We start from the raw sequence: 22,919 nt of genomic DNA, 5'->3' as shown, positions 1-22,919 counted from the left end.
GCGGGGGGGGGGCGGGTATAGGGAACTTTCAGGATAGCATTTGAAATGTAAATAAAGAAAATAATAATAAATAATAATAATAATAATAAAAACAATTTAAGGAGCTGGAAAGATGGCTCAGAGGTTAAGAGTTCTAGCAGCTCTTCCAGAGGACTCAGGTTTGATTTCTATCACCTACACAACAGCTAACAACTATCTGTAACTCCAGTTCTGTGAAATTCATGTCCTTTTCAGAAGGCACTGCATGCACATGAAGGTAAAACACACATACACATAAAATAAATATTTTCCAAAAAGTGACATAACAATATAAGCTGACTAGCATGTAAACTTATGCTCACACACACAAACACACACAAATTTTGGTCAGTTTAAGCTAACTACTGCATACACACATACAATTTCAATCACTCCAAACTCTGGTCACATTTAAAAAAAAACAAAAAATGCTGGCCAATACCTTAAGCAAATGCAAAGTAAAACAATTCAATATTACTATATACCCCATAATAGCTATAAATAAAGACTAAAAAATTATTAGGGGCCAGTGAGATGGCTCAAAGGTTAAAGGTACTTGTCACACAAGCCTAGTGACCATTCCCAGAATGGTCCCAGTGATTCATTCCCAGAATTCATGTAAAGGTAAAAGCACAGGGTTGCCCTTGGACCTTCACAAATACACTGTGGCTCATGTATGCCCTTCACATATCCTACAGACACACACATACACACACACACACACACACAGAAAGAGAGAGCAAGAAATAACATTTAAATTAAATGTCTAATTGGTTAAGATAGTTATGTTTCTCATCACAATAAAATGTATTAACTTTTTAAAAGATAATCTAAAATACTGAAGAGATCTGTCGTAAAAGTAACCTTAATATATTGCTACTGCAACTATAAAACAAGTATTGAAAAAGTTTGGGAACTTTTTAAAAAGTTAAATAAAACTCTGCACATGAGCCAGCAGCTCTACTGCTCAATATCTATCTATACCCAATAGAAACAAAAATTATTTCTAATTAAAGATCTATACACAAATATTCACAGCAGAATTGCTTGAGTATCTTTTATCTGAGGAGTGAATAAACAAATTGTGAGCTGGACAAATAGCCAAATGGTTAAAGTGCTTGCCCAGCAAGTGTGAAGACTGGGAGTTCAGATCCCAGAAACCCACAGACATGCCAGGTGGGCATTCCCTGTCACCTGTCAGTCCAGGTCCATTAATGCAGAGCAAGATGGTTGCCAGAGCAAGCTGGGTCTCAAGATCAGAACCATAGGAAGCTCTGGGTTTGACTAAGAGACCCTGTCTCAATAAGTAAGATGGAAGGTCAATCCAAGTAACATCAAATTCAGCACACACACACACACACACACACACAAGTATAAATACACATCATGAGGGAGAGAACAAAAACAAAAGGTATGCTATATCTGTACAATAAATCACCTACTTAAAGGATGGATGGAACTACTAAAAAGACAACATCATAGTTACATCTCAATAAACATTATTGTGGGTAAAAAGAAGCCAGACATGTGGCTATGGAAGTTATAAAATCACATTTATATGAAATGTTCAAAAAGCCAAAATATAACAAAAGGAAGCAGACCAAATTGTACTTGGGTGACAAGGGGTTAAGGACTGAGGAAAAGGAGAGAGCACGTGGTTGGTTGTGAAGGTTCAGTGGAGTGGTGAGTATAAATTGTGTTCATCTGACAGCTCTCACGGGACAGTAACCTTCCCCGTGTATTCGTCTTTTATTGTATTTTAATTATAGATCAAGGAAGCTTTTTAAAAGCTGGATTAATTAGATCTCAAGTCACTAGGTATGTGATCCGGAATTCTCATTTTCTCACATTACACTTGTACACATCTTGTTTTCAAAGCAAGCTTTCATGATGGACTGCAGGTATTGGGCTCCCATACTGGAAAAAGGATTATAAAGTCATCTCTACACTGCTGCTTGCTCTATCTCACACGGTTACTGTGAAATGAGAAAACTGATGGGAAAGTTCTTTGGCAGCAGTAAAGTATTACACAACCATATAGAACACTTACTCAAAAAGTAGATTTTGGTCACATTAACAAACTGAGACTCTTGTAATCTTGGGTACCCAAAGTCAGTGTCTGCACAGAAATAGAAACAGTTGTCTATTCAAATGTTATCTTTGAAATCTCTGGCCAGAGGCTGCTTCCCGGGTCTCTTGTTTTCCTAGGTGTCCGGGTGTATTATCTGGCGTTATCTGCACTTTCGCTTTTCAAAGGAAAAACAACTGTCAGGTGACTACTGCACAGACATTTACTTCCCATTACGAAGAAAAGCCACTGCTATGAAAAGTCTTTTGTTAAGCTTGTTTCCAAAACGGTAACTGACCTTTTTCTCCCATTAAATATCAGTTAAATTACTTGCCATTTGATATTCAATCCCACACATGGTTTCCTGATGTGATCTGTATTATTGACAGGGTGGATAATTTGAAGAATATTAAAACGTCTAAGACTTATGTAGTGCAATCATCTGATACTTGGGCTTGCTGCAAAATTTGACACTGTTTCCCTTTTACTAATACTGTACAATTGAGTTCTTGGCCATACTGCCAAATTTGTCTGATATGTGACATTTGGCCTAGTTACAGGCGCAAGTTTCCATAGCGCATTATGGAAGACACAACAGTATCTTCTTCAAATGCAATTCCACGGCTGAATTTAACCATTGAGCTAAGCTTCTATATATCTGACAATTCTAAAAAGTTACTGTACCAGCAACAGGTACTGCAATCAGAAAGAAACAAAGCCTGCAACCCCCCCCCCACACACACACACAGAGCTACCGTTTTCCATTTGCAAGAAACTCCTTTTCAGTAACAGGTGTAAGAAGGGAAAGAAAATTCGACAGTAAGTTCTACCGCGAGTCCTCCTCGAGTCCGGTCAGTAGTAACCCTAACCACTTCGGTTTCGTATTTCTCCTTCGATAACACTAAGGTCGCTCGGCACGATAACTCCACAGCTCCAATTTTAGTTTCCAAGAAGCCTGACAGACCGGCAGCCTGCCCACTCGCTCCTCCAACCTCCTCAGTGCTCCGCAGGTTGGCCGAACGCGCGACAGTCTGCACAAAGCCACCCGAGGGCTGCCGATCACAAGGAGCCAGCAGCTCCCGGCCCGGCCCCGGAGGCCTGCGGTGAGGTCGCAGCCCGGGCAGCGTGCGGACCGCCAGCCTCCGAGGCCGCGGTGCTGGGGCGGGGGACGCGGCGCGTGGCGCGGGCGGGGCATAAACAGCCTAGCGAAGAGGGGCAGGGGACCACACGCCCCGCCCGAGGCCGCGACCCCTCGGAGGCCCGCGACGCCTCACCTGAACGCGCAGTCCGGGTCGCGGGCGTCTCGTCCCGGCGCGCCTAATCCGTTCCGCTTGCTGAAGAGCTTCTGGAACAGGGTGGGGGCCATGCTGGCCGCCGCCAGACCGGGGTCGCTCGGCTGGGAGCTCGCCGGAGGCCCCCCGCTCCTACCGCCGCCCCGCCACCCCCATGGGCGCCTCAGTCATATGACAGAAATTAGTCACTTCAAACGGCCACGGCGCGCGGGGCGGAGCGCGAGATCGAGGTCGCGGCGATTGGCTGGCGACGAGCCGCATCACGTGGCAGCAAGCTGAGCGGGGGGCGGGGTGGGGGTGGGGAGGCGGGGCCGCCTGCCATTGGCTGGCCCGCGGGTCAGTCACGCGGCCTCTCACGGGGCGGGGCGTGCGAGGGCGCGCGCGGCTGGGTGGCAGGAGAGAGCCTCTAGGACCCAGGCCCGCCTCTGGCCCTCCCAAGCTGCTAGGGTTCTAGAAGGAGACCCTGTCTGTGACTTGAGGTGCGGTTTCCATTGACACCCGCTTTTAGTCTCTAGGAAGCTCTAGCGACTGGCTCGATCTCCTTGGTAACCAACAAAATCACAAGCAAAACCAAGGGAGGCAAACAGCCGTAAAAAAAAAAAAAAAAAAAAAAAAAAAAAAAAAAAAAAAAAAAAAAAAAGACATCTATCTAAAAATATCTAACCCCTTATGCTAAGTATTTAGAATTTGAAAGACCGCGGTTAGAGAGCTCCGGAGTTAGAGGCCCTAGGTTTGATCCTCATCACCAAACAAGAAGTTTAGCAAAATGGGAGACAAGAATCAGAACTTCCATGAAACAAAGCTGTATATCTTAATATCTGGGTATGAGGAAAGGAGGAACTGTAACATTGTAACCAAATGGCAAGACTGCTCTCAAAACGGAAAATGCAGCTCAGGAACATCCTTCCAGTCTTATCAAAGCATCAGTGTTCAGATCAAATTTGCCATCCGTTTATCAGGATGAGGGATTTTATACAGTGGAATGAAGTTCTCTGAAAAATGTGGATGAAAGTGGGGAAATAATGGTATATGCTTGGACGGCTAGATGAAGACGCTGGAGAATTTCACTTAGCTAGGCATAGGAACCAAATCTTTAAGAAATTACCAGCTGATCTGCAGTTAAATAAAAATAAATAAGTAGCCCTTATTTGCATGGGAAAAAGAAAAATTGCCCAGCAGTGGTGATACATGTCTTTAATCCCAGGCAGAGACAGGCAGATTTCAGAGTTCAGAGTTCGAGGCCAGCCCGGTCTACAGAGTGAGTTCCAGCACAGCCAGGGCAACACAGAGACACCATGTCTTGAAAAAACAAAACAAAACAACAAAACAGAACAAAAGAATAAAAGAAAAATTAGCAGAATATTTTTATATCGTTAATAATTTGTCAGCATGTTGAGCTGTTACAACATGTTACAAAGTCTCACGTTACAAGACTTTTATATACTTATTGAGACAGGGTCTCTTGCTGGCCTGGAGCTCACCAAGTAGTGTAGGATGACCCTTCTGCTTGATCTTCTTTGACAGCACTAGAATCACAACCTTGCATTCCTTTGCCCATCCTTTAAGTAGAATCTGGGAATGGAATGCAATTCCTCTTGTTCACACAGCAAGCACTTCATCCCCAGAGCTGCCTTCCCAGCTTCTGAAGGTGTTGGAGGAGGAGGGGGAAGTCTCTAGTTCTCTATCCTGTTTCCACTGCTCCAGTACACAAGACATTTTAAAAGCACTAATTATAGATAACTAAAAAGTGAATCTGAAGCCAAGCAGTGGTGGCATACACTCTTTATCTCAGCTCTCCGGGGGCAGAAGATGGTAGATCTCTGTGAGTTCGAGACTAGCCTGGTCCACAGAGTGAGCTTCAGGACAGCCACGGCCACACAGGGAATCAAAAAATAAATTTGCTCATTGCACAAATTTGAGTTCTGTATACTGGGGATCAACATTAACAACATAAAAGTTAATTTTATAGACAAGAAGACTGTAAATGGTAAGGTAATCGCAGAGAGTGATTAGTATTGTGCAATTAATGAGCACAATGCAATTGTGAACATAATGAAATTATGTCACAGGAAGGTCTTTCTGAGAATGTAGTGCAATGGTTAGATTTTATTCATACATCCTTTGTAAACTGCTCATTTCAAAAGTTCCTGGGTGTGGTGGTTTGAATAAGAATGGATCCCATAAGTAGTTCATATTCTTGAATGCTTGGTCACCAGAGAGTGGGACTGTTTGAAAGAATTACAAGGATTAGGGGTGTGGCCTTTTTAGAGTAGGTGTGGCCTTGTTGGAGAAAGTGTATCACTGGAGTTTGCTTTGAGGTTTCAAAAAGGACCAGCTCTCTCTCTCTCTCTCTCTCTCTCTCTCTCTCTCTCTCTCTCTCTCTCTCTCTCTGCAGATAAAGATGTAGCGCCATGCCTGCTGTGCATGCCACTATGATCCCAGCCATGATAATCAAGGACTAAGCCTCTGAAACTAAGCAAGCTCCCAATTAAATATTTTCTAACAGTTCCCATGATCATGGTGTCTCCTCACAGCAATAGAACAGTGAAAAATTTTTCAAGGAAAATATTTGTGACATTTTTAAATATGGAAAAAACCCGCATACATCTGCTAAGTCAATGTGTAAGCTGCTGAAGTTTCTCATTTTTATACAAGTTAGATAAAAGTGAGTAGAAGCAGGACTCATGCTTTCTACACCGGAGCAAAGACTCTTAAGGACAAGAGGCTGTCTATGGCTGGCACAGAGATGAATCTTTCCAGGTTCCCTCAGAAGGAAGTTTCCGAATACAGTAACCTCATGTGCCTTCATCTTGGGAAAAAATTACTTCATGGGTGATCATAGATATTAATAGTAGGAGAAGCATTGCTGCTTACATAAGACATGCTTTATTTTAGTGTTCTCCACTCGTGCAGTTGCTTCATGTCTGAATGCTCAGTCTTGAAAGTACAGAGAAAAACCAAATGTATTTGCTACCATTCATCACATTTCCCTTATACCTCAACATAATGCTATAATAGCAGAATGAAAACCCTGAAAGGATACAGATTTATAATAAGGCATATTATACAGAGACATTTATTTACCCTGCTATTTAATATAATCCGTTGTCATAGAGAAGCTGAGGTGTCTTGAAAGCAAGCTCTTTATAGTTAGGGAAGTCATGCAGGGATAGAAAAAAATATAACAGTTTTTAATCTAGTCATTCATGCTTTTGTACATGAATGCGGAACAATGAGTTAGAAGTATTAAAAATAAGCCTAGAAGTTTCAGTCTCGGCCACACTGGTCCCTGTCAATCAGCTTCAAGACCATCCTTCTTTGGCTGGGCATGGTGATGCACAACTTTAATCTCAGCTCTCAGGAGGCAGAGGCAGGTGGACCGCTGTTGAGTTTGAGACCAGCCTGGCCTACATAGAACTTCCAGGACAACTAGAGTCACACAGTGACTCAAAAAGACAAGAAAAAAAAATCACCCTTCTGAAAATATAGATGGCAGAGGTAGTCTTCACTGTACATATCTGCTGCTTGCCTGATATAGGAAATGGGCCAATAAAACTATAATCTGACTTCTTTAACCACTGTGCTAATAAACTTGGATTCAGTTGTCCTAAATTAGTCTGAAAGAAAACTTTCACTGATTAACATCTCAGAGTAATCAGTCCATTTATACAGACTTGGGGCAACTCAATTCTTAAAACTCTTAAGCCAGCTATTTTGTGGCCATATGACAAGAAAGTGGCAGTGGTTTGATGTTCAAGGAGGAATAAACCTTGGTTTGTTTGCAAGCATCCCTGGTGTCCTTCCTACTTCAGCCTGTTTGAGGCACTGAGGAGACAGTGTTGAGAGAGAGTCCCCATTGGGAATTTACTTCTTACTGGGAGGAAACCAAATGCCTGCAGGTGGTGACAGAAGCTACAGCAGAAACTGAAGGAGTGGAAGGGAAGGGCACCCCGGAGATGCAGGATTTGAGCTGGTGTCTGAAAAACTTAGGAGGCAGCCATGGGAAAGATGGTAAAGAACATTCGGAGGGAAAGAAGACAACGTGCGGAGGCTCAGCAGAAGCAATAGGTTTGGTGTGAAGAGAAGGGAAGCCAGAAGAAAAGAGCGCAGACTCTGGAAAGGAACACTAGCTTGCATGTGGTTAGAAAAATACATGGTTCTTTGCCAATCATGGGAAGGAGGTTAAGCGTGATGGGAGAGGCTGGTTATGTAGCTCAGTGGTGCAGTGCGTGTGTGAAGTCATAGGGCCAATCCCTGGGACCACAAAAGAGTAGATGATAACTCTGTGTAAACAGCCCTACTTAGACTCGGCGCATCACAGGAAAACAAGACAATAACAAAACATGAAAATAGGAGAGGTGGTCGGGAAGAAGTTCAGCACGTGTGGGAAGGAGTAGGAAGGAGTAATGGAGAATGAAAAGGACCAAATGCATTACCTTCACTTAGGAGACTGTCAAAGAGTGATGCCATGCATGAGTCACGGGGGCTGTTGAGCAAGGTTAAAATAGGAAAGGGCCATAACCCAACTCATGAGTCCAGTCTGGCTGTGACGTAGAAAAGTTATTATACAAGAGAAGGGACGGAAGGAGGGCGATCAAGTAGGCGGGCGCCTGTGCTGGGGGAGAGCTGATAGTGTTTACTGGGGTTGCTTTGGAGATGCAGCTGAAGTAAGTTCTAATGGAGAAAATCAAATATGTTGCCAACATTTACAAAAAAGAACTTTAGTTTTATTTTATTTTTTTAAATGGGGCTGGTGAGATGCGTCATAGTTAAGAGCACTAGTTGTTCTTCCAGAGGACCTGGGTTGAATTTTCAACATGCACATGACAGGGTACCACCACCTGGAATTTTAGTTCCAGGGGATCTGATGCCCTTTTCTGGCCTCTGTGGGCACATCATGGACATGATATACAGGCATACATATATGCTGTAATCAAAACACTGACACATATAATAAAGATAAAAACCTTTTTATTAATTTTTTGTAAATTTCACATCATGCACTCATCTTCCCATCCTTCATTTTTGTCCTCTGCCCTTGCAACCTTCTCCCAAAAGATACAAAAGTAAATAAACAAAACATTAAAAATAAATCCTGTAAAACCTAGTGTGTCACACTGTGTCCCACAGTATACCCTTCCGTACACACACCTTCACTTGCAAAGAGTCATAGGTCTAGTTTGAGGCCTCTGGTTTCTGCTACACTATCAATACTGGATCCTCACCGGGACTCCTCTTGGATATCCTGCTGTTGTCCTGTGTCATGGAGATCATGCAGCTTTGGATCATGTTTACAGACCATGCTCTAACAGTTCAGAGATGAGGCAGATGTTGGAGTGGGCCAACTCAAAGCCCTGGATCTGGCCCTGGATGGGAGCTGATTTAGTCAGTCACCAGTCCTCCTGCAGCAGCATCACAAGGTTAAGCTTTCCAACACAGCACCAGCCAGGTCACCAAGCGGCAGGGTCAGCTCTCCTGGTTTCATGAGCTCTAGGCCTGCTCACCCACACTCACGCCACCAGAGGCATCTCTACTGTACTTCCCAGTCTAGGTGTGGGATCCACTCTCCTGGGTACTGCAGCTGACCAGGGCTAGCTCAGTTCTCCCTCTCTTACACCCTCAGGGCTGACTCACACCTTAGCCATCAGGGCTCTACCATGCTGCCCAGGGGAGGTGCAGGGACCACTCTCCCGATCTTAGGCTCTCATGACCCTGGGGCCATTACCAACATTACATTTCTTTACTTGAGCAACTTAAATGTAAGTTATTAACTGATTAAAACACCAGAAAAATTAGGTTTGAAGAGGAAAATCCAGTACATTAAGTTCAGATATATTACATTTGAAGTGTTTGATGCCTATGTGGAAATTTAAGTAGAGTATACAGTAAAAGGCAGGATTTGGGAGGCTCAGCTTAACCATTTAAAATAATGGAATGGCTGACTTTTTCTAGAGAAAAATGTGATCAAGGACTAAGGACAAAAGAGGATAATTCTCGAAAGTCTAGAAGAAAGAGCCCGACAGAAGGAGAGAAAAAAGAATGCCCCCCCCCAAAGAGGAATGAGTCAATCACACGAATGTTGTTGGCCCTGGAAGTGTGCACTAACTAGATTGTCAACAAGGAGATCTTACTTAGCAAGAGTCTCAGTGGAACATGTGAAGGAAAGCCTGACTGAGTGTTCAAAAGAGAAAAGTCAGCCAGGCATGGTGGCACACACCTTTATTCCTAGCACTCAGGAGGCAGAGACAGCTGGATCTCTGTGAGTTCCAGGGAAGTCTGGTCTACAGAGTGAATTTCAGGACAGCCAGGGCTACACAGAGAAACCCTGTCTCAAAACAAACAAACGAACAACAACAACAAAAATAACAGAGACAGAGGGATGAGGGAGGGAAGAAGGGAGGGGCAGAGAGGGAGTAAGAGACAGAGGGAGAGAAAGAGGGAGAAGGAGATGGAGAGAGAGAAGGAGAAGGAGAGGGAGCAGGGGAGGAAGGAGAGCAAGCACAGACGATCAGATGGAAACAGCAAAGCAAATGTGGCTTCTCAGCTTAACCGTGGTAGAGGGGAGAGAGGAGGCTGGAGAAGACTGGGTTTCTTTAAGATGGGAGACATGAATTTTTATGCTAATAGAATTAATCTAATAGAGGAAAAAGACATCTGGTGTTTCAAATTGTAAGAATACAATAATAAGCAATACAGACAGTCCCTGCCCTTCAGAGAACAGCAAGTCACAAAAGAAGTTACTAAAGATTGTAGTCAGATGTTCTAAGAAAACAAAAACTGTTACCTTAAGTATAAGAAATATTGGCATGGCCAGGTGGTGGTGGCACACGCCTTTAATCCCAGCACTCAGGAGGCAGAAGCAGGCAGATTTCTGAGTTCGAGGCCAGCCTTGTCTAGAGTGAGTTCCAGGACAGCCAGGGCTATACAGAGAAACCTTGTCTTGAAAAAAAAAAAAACATATTGGAATTCCTTACTTTGAATTCCATTAGATGCATACAAAGATTCTTTCATAAATACTATATTTCTATGATAAACCTTTCAACAAATATTTTTTAATGTGCATTGGAGTTCTGCCTCTATGTATGTCTGAGTGAGGATGTCAGGTTCCCTGGAACTGGAATTACAAATAGTTGTGAACTGCCATGTGAGAGCTGGGAATTGAACTCAGGTCCTTTGGAAGAGCAACCAGTGTTCCTAACCACTGAGCCATCTCTCCAGCCCCATCAACAAATAATTTTTAAATATTTAAAATTATTATTATGTGCCTATCAGCTTTACTAAAAGACAGAAGCACAGCAGATAATAATATATGATTTCTGTATTGTTGGAGCTTAGAGTATTTGGAAAACGTAGACCTGATAGGTCTCACTTAGATTAATCCTATGATGTTGACATCTTTAGAAAAGCTAGTTGAATTAACTCTATTAACCAGATATTCTATATTGATCATAAACACAAACAAATTAGCACAAATGAACGAAAGAAGTTTATTAGCTTTCAAAACTAGACCTAAGACTAGATGACCAGTTCAGGTATAGACTCCTTCAGCTGCTACAAGAATGATGTGTGCTGGAAAGAGCTATGCCAACCCATATGGATAAAAGACACACAACCATCTGCCACCCAAGCTGGGCCCACTGGCACAACGGTAGGAGGGCAGTTATGGAGGAAGCTGACTGCTTTGTGACTGGGTTTAAAATTCATACCATCGGAAATTCAAGTTGGCACCATGGCTTGAGCGGTCACGAGGCCCTAGAGGGAGACCGACTGCTATTGTTTTGCCAAATGGTCATGTTGTTCACGCACCATCTAAGTATTTGTGCTTATTCCCATGATTAGGATTCAACCTTGTTCAGAGAAGCTGTTTGTGCAGTGGGATGCAGTTAATGCACATAACATGTGAAAATGCTGGGAGTTTGTGACTGCTGAGTGTGCAGTCCTAAATGGGATGTCTGGATCAACCCTTCTTCACCCTCGCCATTGCCCTCACCTGTACCCTCACCCTCACCCTCACCCTCACCCTCACCCTCACCCTCACCCTCACCCTCACCCTCACCCTCACCCTAGCTCTCCATTCAAGGAACATTGCAGAAGAGATTCAGGAAGGAATGTAAGAACTGGAGGATGGGAAGGAGAATTGTGAAATGCTATCTTCTTGGTTTAATATAGCTGTTTAACTCATATCCTCACAGCAGCTGTGGTTACCCGCACAAACCCCATAAAATCAAGCCAATCAAAATTCCAGCACTAACAGAAGAGGGGCTCATGGGGCCACGCACCGAGCCCATTAGCAGTTTATGGCTTCGAGGGATGTAGCCTCTGCTATATTGCCCACACTCTAGTGAATGGCCCCATACCCATGCATCTATGGGCAGCACTAATTAGACTTTGTGGATTATTTTTAAAAGAAAAAAGACATGAAATTAGGAGGAGGGCTTTGTTGAGGGAGGGGGGAGTTGAAGAGGGGGGTGGAGTATGGGGGTGAGTATGTTCAAAACACATTGTATGAAATCCTCAAACAGTAAATAAAAACAACTATATTTTAAAAAGAAAAAATAACATAAATACTTAACAATAGTTTTCATTTGGGCATGGTGGCACACGCCTTTAATCCCAGCACTTGGGAGGCAGAGACAGGCGGATTTCTGAGTTCGAGGCCAGCCTGGTCTACAGAGTGAGTTCCAGGACAGCCAGGGCTACACAGAGAAACCCTGTCTCGAAAAAAAAAATAGTTTTCAACATGTTTAGCCATTGGGAAAATGGCTATCATTCTATTATCATTCTAGTCAGAATGGCTATTATGAAGAAAATAAGTGACAGCAAATGCTAGCATGTATGCAGGGAGGGGACAACTAGTATTCACTGCTACTGGGAATGCAAACTGGCCTGGCCACTCAGAAAATCAGCAAGAATACATTAAACAGAGCTGACATATGAGCCAGCTCTACTCCTTGGCATATACATGAAGGAATGTAAGGTACCACACACAGCACAGAAATACTTCCACATCTATATCTACTGCTAGTCACACTAGCTAAGGAATGGAACTGCCAAGATGTCAATCACTGGCTAAACCTCCCAAGAAAGTGTGGTGGGCACATACAACGCAAGTCTATTACAACACACATAAATGAAAGAAGAGTTCAGCTGGGGGCCTGTGAGATGGCTCAGTAGGTCTCAATAGGCACCTGTTGGCAAGCCCACTGATCAGACTTCAACCCTCCGAACCCACATGGAGTACCAATGTCTGCAAATTGTACTCTGACCTCTGGAACGAATGCCTCTCTTACTCATGCGTAAATGCAGTTCTAAAAAGAAAGGGCAGGGTCTATAGATCAGAGATCGAGCACATACCCGGTACACATGAAGCCATGGTTTCAATACCCAGCACCGGAAGAGAATGCAAAGAAAGAAACTTTTGGGTTGGAGAGATGACTCAGTGGAGAGAGCACTTACTTATCAGGCTTGATGGATGAACTTTGTAATCCCAGAACCCACATAAAAGCTAGGTAGGCATGATGGCCACCTACAATCTGAGAACTTAGGAAGCGGAGACAAGGGCTTCCTGGGGCAGGCTGGCCTCCTAAACTAGCTTATTGCCAAGCTCTGGGTTCAACTGAGAAATCCTGTCTCAATAAATAAAATGGGAAATGATTGAGGAAGACAGCTGATGTTGACTTCCACGTGTGCTATACATATGTATATACATGTATCCAATACATATGTAATCATACATATATCCACCCACCTACTACACACATATACACATGCAAAAAAAAGTTCAGCTGGAGAAGGCTGTAATACAGCACTTGGGAGGGTGATGCAGGAGAGAAATTCTGCCCCAATAAATAAGTAAATAATAAATCAGCCGGGCATGGTGGCAGAGCTCAGAGTTCAAGTTCAAGAGTATCTTAAGTTGCCTTAACAAGCTTCAGGCCAGATTGGGCTATATAACGAAACTCTAATCTTGAAATCCTTGTGCTAGGGATCTAGAACATCATAGCCACATTCAATGGCTTCTAGAAATTATTAGAAACTTTCTTCTCTTCTGAGCGAAAAGTCTACATTAGATCATTTCAAGAAAATGCTCTGATATTTAACCCAACAGAAAGATGGGCCAGCTGAAAGAACATTAAAGAAAGTTTTAAGGTGCAAGAGGACTTAACATTTCTAAATTTAGGCTAGAGAGTAAAAATTAATAGAGAAGCTGAAAAATCTTTATCTGGAGCCTAGTCATCATATCCTTTACTCTGTAAAAACACACAATGCTGTATACACAATAGGAATCGATGAAACTACCCCTCAGGTGAAAATTCACCCACTCCAGGTAAAAATAGAAGTGACATTATGCCTTCCATGGATTTTAACTAGATTTTTACATTTTAAATTCGTGTGTGTGTGTGTGTGTGTGTGTGTGTGTGTGTGTGTGTGTGTGTAAATATGTTTGCAGGTGCCTATGGAGGTCAGAAAGTACATCAGGTCCTATGGGGTGCTGTCTGACAAGGGGTCCTGGGTACTAAACTCTGGTCTAGAAGAGCAGGAAGTGCTCTTAAGTGCTGAGCCACACATTCAGCCTCTTAACTGAGATAATCTTATACAAGGTATAATTTGAATGTGTTTTAAATGAATGAAATGCAGTTTAGTTATACGCTGAGACAAAATACTCTAGGTCTTTTCAGTGCTGAGGATAGAGCCCAGAGCCTCTCATTTTCCAGGCAAGGGCTCTGCCACTGAGCTACATCCCTCGCCAGCCCTGTAAAAGTTCTTGCTAAGTTGCTTGGGTTGATCTGAAACTCTCAATCCTTTTACCTCAGCCTCCTCAGTAACTGGGATTACAGATGTGCCTCTGCATGGGCTGGTCATTATAAAATCAAGGGGAGATGAAAACAGTGGAGACCTCTTTCCAGAAAGAAATGAAGTCCTTTTATGGATTCTTTCCAGGATGAGGGGTAATAAAAGACTAAGGCTTGCCCTCGGGTCTAAAGTTAAGGGTCTACCCTTCTCTAGGATATAAAAACAAGAATCTGCTTTCGACTTCCCATGACTGCCAGCCACGGGCCCCTCTGTTTCCCTTCTCTTCACCATACTGAAGGTGACATCCTCCACTCCAAACCATCGAATGTCAGCTCTTCTCTCCTCTCTTCCCCTGTGCTTCTCCAGAAAATGGGAAATCCTGGGCTCACACTACACTGCCTCCTAATCCTAGCACTCACTACTGCTAAACTATATAACCCAGTGAAGGACCAACCTCCAGAGCTAGAATATCTTCCTTGTTAGCACTATGGACCAAAGATGGATGCCTTCTAACCCCACCACTCCCAGGTCACACTGCTTCTTCCTACAGGACCTACCATCCAACTGGGAAGTACCGAGTAACGCACCTTTCCTTCGATTAAACTCTGTGACAACAGGAAGCAGACCTTGTCTCGGTCCTCACTCCCCCACAGCTTATCTTATTTCTGCTTTTAAAACCGTTATAAGAGTCGCTGACTTAGTTGAACTGATCTGCAAAACACGTCTGCATTCGCTTCCTCTTCCATCATTAACATTTTCTTCTGTATTTTCATGGTTCACCTCCAGATGAAGTCAGAGTAACAAAAAAAAGGGGGGGTGGGGGGATGGGGGGCTTTCTTAGTGGCTTAGAGCTTTTTGGAACATTTAAAAGAATCTTTTCACAGGACTTCTATTTAAAAAAGAAAGAGTGCCTAGGTCACTTAACCTCAGATTAGACAGAAAGTTGTGTGCTTTCCTTGCTACTGGAGCAGCTTAGAAACTTCTTGCTTTTATGTGTGGCCTTAGTCCCGACATCAGGGTTAACATCTCGCCAAGTTATACAACTGTACTCTGTTCACTGACAGGCACTGTGCAGATGCCACAAGTTACACCATGAGACCACTGAGACAAGCACAATCACAGCCTTACAGAGAGCGCTGACGCTAGTTTGGAGATGAGGTGACATAGTAAATACTTAGTGTATGATTGAGTGTACATACCATATATTCCTGCTTCAGCAATTTTTGAGTGTAGAGTTTCTTTTAGTCAGACCTGGAATTAGGTCTCTCACTCATGTGGTTTCAATTAAGTTCTGTTTAAAAATAGCTTGTAATATAATCATTTTCATTTTTAGCACTTCAACGACTTTACTACTTTTGATCCATACAAAGGACAGATCTGGGGAGAAAGGAAGGAAGAAAGGAAGGGAGGGAGGGAGGGAGGGAGGGAGGAATGAAGGAAGGAAGGAAGGAAGGAAGGAAGGAAGGAAGGAAGGAAGGAAGGAAGGAAGAATCCTGACGAGAGCCCATAATGGGCACAAAATCATCTATTTTGGTGCATGGTCTTCTAATAACACCTAACTGGTTCATATTTTAAAGTACAAATACATACATTTAAGAAGAATATGAGAGAATGTTTCTTTTCTTAACTGACTAAAGCAAATGGCAAGACCATTAGGAGAATTTCCCCACAGTATATCGCAAACAATAAGAGAATTTTAATTTTATATAATTTCAGGCAGACATTCTGCTTCTATGGACTTCATATTCACATTCACATCTTCAAAGCAGTGAAAATTCAGTCACAGCTGTTATGTTCTGCCATCTGTCTTCATTATAATATCTAGAGAAAAATATACATATTATTTGGTAGAGAAGCAAGTGTCCAATCATTCCTAATAACCAATTCTCAAGGTGAGAGCTCTCCCTGCCTGCACCACACCCACTGCTTCCTAAAACCGATGGGGAGTTCTTTCTGGAGACATCAAGAGACCTGCTTAGTAACATTCTAGAGGGAAGCCTGATAAAAGCTGATGACAGAAGCATGGGCTGGGTTTCGGAGCCCCTCCTTGTAGTCCAGGGGAACTCTGTCCTGTGCTGTCTGTCCTTGTTCCCCTCCATCACTGCCCAGGCAGCACCTCATGTCTCTTCTACCACTCTTTTTCATTCCCCTAGTCCTTGCTGCAGGAACATCCGCTTTCTTCCCAAATACAACATTGCTGCAGCTTTCCCTTCAGAGCTAAGAGCAGGAGACCGAATGCAGACTAAGCCTAAGGGCATTCCCACTGTCACCGTTCCATTCTTGCACCTCAGAAAACCCTGCTGTCATAGTCATGCTCTGTGCCCACTGGAGTCTGTGAGTAAGATTCGAATGATCTTACCAAATATCAGATGGTCAGGAAAGTGATTATAAACCAGAGGTCCATTGCTACTCAAAGTGGGGCCCATCCAGAAACCAGTAACAGCAGCCACATCTAACTGTAGTCTTACTGTTGTATTAGAATGGGGGGTCCTTTGGTACCATTCTAAAGGAGCTGTAACAAAAGCTCCATCTGAACATGATCCTCAAGTGCTTCACAAATTATTTAAGTTGGGAAAGTCACCTTCACTGAGTTCCAGTGCTCTGTGTGTTAGATGTACTAACTTAGATGTTGTCACTCGGCACCCCCCACCAGCCTCTGTAATTTCCCAGCCTCACCTTCATGTCATCTTCATATGCTCAGACTCAGGGATTTGACCTTTATTTTCCCAGTTATAAACTATCAAGCCTCACTTCTGGAACTAAAAGTTACTAGCGATCTAGGTATCATCTTCCAGTCATCTTTTCTTACCATTCCTTACAAGTAACTGGTTAGTTTCTAAGTCCTATAAACTCTTTAGATTGGTTCTTAGAGTTCCCGAGTCAGACTTCCAAGTCAATAACTTGAGAATTAGTATTTATAACTAATCCAGTGGTCTGAGTAACATAGTTGGAGGTAGACTTGCACAGGTGCCTATCCTCCCATCGCTGTTCATATGGACTTGACAAAAGTCACAACCATCCTTTTTACTTTCTTCTCACTTCTTCCAAATCTAAACCTTCTTGACAAAATGATCAACTAAAAAGTAACTTTGATCAGAATAAGATAGAAAGTAAGCATGACCTCAGAGATGCTCCAACATCTACCTCCCAATACAAGTTAACTCTTGAGATTTTCAAAAGTCAAGTCTGCAGGAGCAGCAGACATAACTAATTCCAACTCCTTGGAAGAACATTTGACATCTATGCTTACATTTATACTGATACTTCCTTTTAGAAAGCCTATACCCAAGATTCTCCATGGGCCTTATACCACCTACTAAAGGAGACCCCTTCCTTGTGTACCCTAATAGCATCCCATATATATTTCTATTAAGGCACATATGCTCCATCAGAGTTATTTTAGTCATATGATATCTTCTATCAGATTATTTATTAACTAACAGAAGGAGGCAACTATATCAACTCCAGACAGTAACCATCTAGAACATGACATTCACACTCCCAAGAGTATTTCCCAAATGAGTCGGCCAACTACAGAACTCCATCTTTATATGCATGGATGCATGTCAACCAAACAACAGGTTTGAGAATTCTTTATGATGTCAAAACATGTTGATTTCTTTTCCTCTAAAGCACCGACTGGCCATACTTCCCCTCTGTAATTTCAGTAGGTAAATATGTCTGTCTGTGATATATTTGCTATAACTATAAAACTATAACTATATATTTGTTATAACTATATATATTTGGTATTTCTACTTGATATATTCTTACTTGATGAATTATTCTTCATGTGAGATAGCATAATCAAGTGTATAATTAGATACAGCAACTACACACATATTTTAGACTTTTTGCAATTTAAGCAAAACCAAGTTAACATTTTCAAAAGAGATATATCAGTTACACTTGAGGAACCAATCAAACACCTAACAGCAAATCCTTACTGCACACTGGGTGACTTCTTTTTGAAGTGCTGGGAATTGAACCCAGAGAGTCTCACATATATCAGGGAAGTGTTCTACACTGAGCTATAGTCTCAGGCTTAATAATGCGTGGTTAATACATTTTCCAGATACTTTACATAGTTTGTCTATAAGCTTTACAATTCTTTTAGGTAACAACTACTATTGAACCAATTTTACAGATAGCATATTAAAATCCATAGACTTAAGGAATTTGCTCATGTGTCAGAATTATCCAAAGATTTCTGTTACCATCACTCTGGTACTTCCACAGAATTATTTCCACCTCATTTGTTGCATGTATGTGTCCATTTCTATCCACTATCATTATCTAAAATCTCAAGTTTCTTATCAAGAGAGAAAGAGAAGGATATATATATATATATATATATATATATATATATATATATATATATATATATGTGTGTGTGTGTGTGTGTGTGTGTGTGTGTGTGTGTGTGTGATTATATGGTTATATGATTAAAGGCTAAAAGTGTCCTCTTAGCCAGGTATGGTGGTATATGCATTTAATCCTAGTGCTTTCAAGGCAGAGGCAGTAGAGTAGAACTCTCTCTGTGAGTTCAAGGTCAGCCTGGTCTACAGAGTGAGTTTCAGGACAGCCAGGGCTACACAGAGAAACCTTGTCTCACAAAAACCAAAACCAAAACCAAACCAAATAAAAAAACCCAACCACCACCACCAAAAAGAGTGTTCTCTTTTAGGTTTATGTAGTGCAGATAGTTCTGATTTAGCCAGTAATTATCTGTTGAGTAAACTAAGACAAAAATCACTTATCAATCTGGTGAAAACAATTTGTCATCTGTAGAGGGAGAAAATAGAAAAGAACTTGGCTCTCATATTTTAGCGTCTATTATAATCACCTGGAAACTTTAACGTGAGTCAGAGTCCTCCGCCTTATCTCTGGCACGTATAACTCATCAGGTTTTCAGTTGCCCTGGTGGCCAGAAGACTATCAAGAAGTATTGATGTAGACATTTCCTAAGGCCTTGCTACTGAGTAGACACCATTTTCAGACCCTATGTACCCTCTGTCTTTCCTGTCCCATCATTTTTGTGGTTAATGTTTCCTTGAATCAAGTCTTTTCTTTAGGCAACATAGTGCTAATCAACACGGTCCCTTTTCAGTCATATGTACAGGGTCCTAGATCATCAAAATGAACTCCAGCCCTGATTAGGTTACGGCCAAATCGAGAAAACTTTAAATGCCAATGCTAAGAATAGGCTGTTGAATATTTTAAATAACATGATCACAAGTTAGCTTGGCGCTTTGCTATTTTTACTAAATGAAAGGCAGACACACGGGGCAAGATGTCGAAGGGCAGTCAGGTGAGGAGGCTGCTCTGAGCAATGAGCCAGGAGATGGCGGCAGCAGCTCACCATTCATCAAGGGTCTCTACATTCAACGGCCAGCTGTGAACATCTAAATCTCCCATGCACATTTTAATTTGGATTTGTTACTTAACCCCCAAATTTTGACAATATCTGATGTCATAAACTAGTATGACAGACCTACAAAGATCAATAGTTTTCCTATTTTATTAAAAAAGTTTTTATTGACATACATATAAACAACCCACACACACACACACATATGTTCAGCTTGAGGATCTTTCATAAGTGTAACACGCTAACATAACCAGCACCATAAAATTATCTGTAGCAACTTCTTTAGTTAAAACTGTCATTCTAATGGAGATGTCCACTCACAGTTCCTTCAGAGTTCAGTTTACCTTTTTTTTTGCTATACAAATATAAATAAATAATAGTAAATATGCTCCCTAAGAATGTCTAATATCTTAGGTGAAGTTTATTAACATGATCCAACAAAACAGTTTCATATAACTATATGTTCTTTGATTATTACTGTGCAGCATTTGAATGAATATACTACAGTTGACTTACCTACTTTTAATTGATGTATATCTGGCAAGATGTAGTTTCAAATTATTATGACCAATAAATATTCTAGTACATATCTTTTTAAGACGAGTCATTTGACCTCGCTGGCAGAGATTTGCTACATAGGACAGAGACCTGTGTCGCCTCAGATCCACAGATCTACCCACCTGTCCCTGACTCCTGAGTGCTGGGGTTAAATATGTACACTCCTACACCTGGCTCTAGCCTGTATCTTTTTGGGGGGGTGCAAATTTAAATCAAGATCTATTAAATGACCAAGAGATGGACTTTGGTCAGGGCCATTCTCTGGGATTTCCCAGCTAGAAGAACATGTAGTCTAAATCTTTTGATGAACATACAAAGACATCATTGCTGAGCATATTCCTAGAAGTGGAACTGTGCTAGGAGACGTCTATCTCAGGGCTCCTAGGGGTCCTGTACTGTGAGATGACCCCTGAAGCATCATGGCATAGTTCTGGCATAGCCAGAAAAGACATATTCCTACTCTTTCATGGGCCATTATGGATTTTGTTGTCAACGTGTATCTTATTTATGTGTGCTATTTTAGCCCATTTACCAAATGACCTAAAAATATTACACAATTTAACAAGAGGCCTAGAACAAGCTATGATGCAAAATGCTCTAACACTTGCACTACATGGTCCATCCAGTAGATTCAGTGTCCCTAACAAATAGAGATGCTGCCTGGATCTTTTGGCAGGACCTAGAGCTGAACAATATGGCCTTTAGGATTAAAAACTGAAGTGCAACTATCATTGGTGGATAAATACTTAAACACTGAAGAACAGCATTTAGCCTGTGAATGGGCCATAACACTGGACCACTATGTTACTGAGCACTACTGTATTTTATATGACTTTACAAAGTGAAGATCACATCTTCATTGCCAAATGAAACTAATACACATAGGATTGCCCTTGAGCATGCACTGAAGGCACAAGTAGGTCACATAAAGAACTGATCCAAGTGCCACAGCCTGTACTTTAACTTCTTTATCTTCTCTCATTCAGGCTACATTTAAGAGGTCATGGGGAGTGTTCTATAGGTAGCTGGCTAGGAGAAAAAGATCAGATCTGGTAAATACTGACCAGTCCCTCTGATACATCTCAGAAAAACAAACAAACAAACAAACAAACAAAAAACCTCTGTGAAATCTGCTTGCCCTGGGGCAGGCCTTTGAGTAGTGTACCTGGTTGTTGTTTGCTGGAAGGAGATCAGCTGTTGAACACATACCAATTCATAGATGCTAACTAAGGTTTATAGAGATGTTTGAGACTTGGAAGAAATGTGATTGGAAAAATAGAGGAAAATACATTTGAGAAGAGGCATTGTACAAAGGTCTCTAAACTGACAAAAACCATGAATATATTTATTTGGATGACATACAAATATATACAAAATGGTGACCTCAGCAGAGAAGGATTCTTAATAATCAAATGGATAGTATAATCAATGCTTGTGGGTACCAGTCAGTCTCTTTTGCCCCTAACAACCTCCATCAGCACAAGGTTGGAGAAAGAGGAAAGAATGCGATTGGTATTCTCTCTGTCCTTGTATATAAATTAATTAGGTAGCAGGGAGCACAGGCTCATCAACACAGACTGAGCTGGCTCTATGGTAGCAGTACATCTTGAAGTTCTTAGTCAGAAACACTGAACAACTTCTATCTTGCAAAAGGCAGTGTTTTGTCCTTACAAGGTAAACACTTTAGATATGAATATGCCATTTATACATAGAGCACATCTGACAAAGCTGTTGCACGTGAATTTATGGACTACTTTGGAGAATAAGAGTGGTATTACCCTATTATGGTTTGCATACAAAGTATCCCTTATGAGACCATCACCTAGTTGGTGGTACTATTCTGGAAAGCTGTAGAACCTATAGGAAATGGAACTTTCATAGAGGAACTGGGTCATTAGGGGCAAGCTTTGAGGTTTTAGAGCTCAGGCTTATATCTTGCCCACTTTCTGCTCCCTAACATCAAATATAATGTTACCACCTGTCCTATGTTCTTGCCACCATGCTTTCTCCACCATTATTGACTATACTTCATTTTAAACCACGGGCCAAAATAAACTCCTGCCCTTTAAATTGCTTCTTGTCAGATATTTGGACCACCCCACCTAGGGATCCATTCTGCCTGCAGACACCAAGGCCCAACACTGTTGCTGTTGCCAAGAGGCACTTGCTGACAAGAACCTGGTGTTTCTGTTCCTTGGGAGGTTCTGCCAACAACTGACCAATGCAGATGTGGATGCTTGGAGCTAACCATCAGACTGAGCTCAGGAAGTGGTGGGGGAGTTGGTGGAAGGACTAGAAGAGTGGAGGGGGATTGCAACCCCACAGGAAGAACAATGTTGGCTGGCTGAACCACCCAGTGCTCCCAGGGACTAGACCACCAACCAAGGAATGTACGGGGAGGGATCCATGGCTCCAGATACATATGTAACAGAGGATGGTCTTGTCTGACATCAGTGGGAGGGGAGGCCCTTGGTCCTATGGAGATTTGATGCCCCAGTGTAGGGGGATACTGGAGCAGTGGAGCAGGAGAGTGTGGGTGGGTGGGGGAGCACCCTCACAGAGGCAAAGGGGAGCAGGGAGAGGGTGGATATGGGATGGGGATTTGTGGAGGGGAAACCAGAAAGTGGGATATCATTTGAGATGTAAATGAATGGATTGATTATTAAAAAAAGAAAGGAAGGAAGGAAGGGAGGGAGGGAGGGAGGGAGGGAGGGAGGGAGAGAGAGAGAGAGAGAGAGGGAGAGAGAGAGAGAGAGAGAGAGAGAGAGAGAGAGAGAGAGAGAGAGAAAAGTTGGTACCAAAAGTGTGCTCACTGTTC

General features: G+C 42.2%; 2 protein-coding genes across 3 annotated transcripts in view; both read right to left on the bottom strand.

Moving 5' to 3' along the window:
• The window catches only part of Fnip1 (folliculin interacting protein 1), a 76,861-nt gene extending 73,291 nt beyond the window's left edge, over nt 1–3,570 (bottom strand). Inside the window, exon 1 of one of the 2 annotated variants that reach the window (XM_021212294.1) lies at nt 3,361–3,570. In XM_021212294.1, coding sequence (XP_021067953.1) covers nt 3,361–3,452 — 92 coding nt within the window. In that variant the 5' untranslated portion in view covers nt 3,453–3,570. The remainder of the gene's footprint in view (nt 1–3,360) is intronic. The other variant, XM_021212295.2, reaches the window with a different exon arrangement.
• Nucleotides 3,571–15,882: 12,312 nt separating this feature from the next.
• The window catches only part of Meikin (meiotic kinetochore factor), a 46,844-nt gene continuing 39,807 nt past the window's right edge, over nt 15,883–22,919 (bottom strand). The window contains exon 14 of the mRNA XM_021214023.1: nt 15,883–15,993. Coding sequence (XP_021069682.1) covers nt 15,962–15,993 — 32 coding nt within the window. The 3' untranslated portion in view covers nt 15,883–15,961. The remainder of the gene's footprint in view (nt 15,994–22,919) is intronic.

The sequence above is a fragment of the Mus pahari genome, chromosome 14, assembly GCF_900095145.1.
Source record: "Mus pahari chromosome 14, PAHARI_EIJ_v1.1, whole genome shotgun sequence".
Taxonomy (NCBI): domain Eukaryota; kingdom Metazoa; phylum Chordata; class Mammalia; order Rodentia; family Muridae; genus Mus; species Mus pahari.
This window is presented reverse-complemented; position numbering and strand designations above follow the sequence as displayed.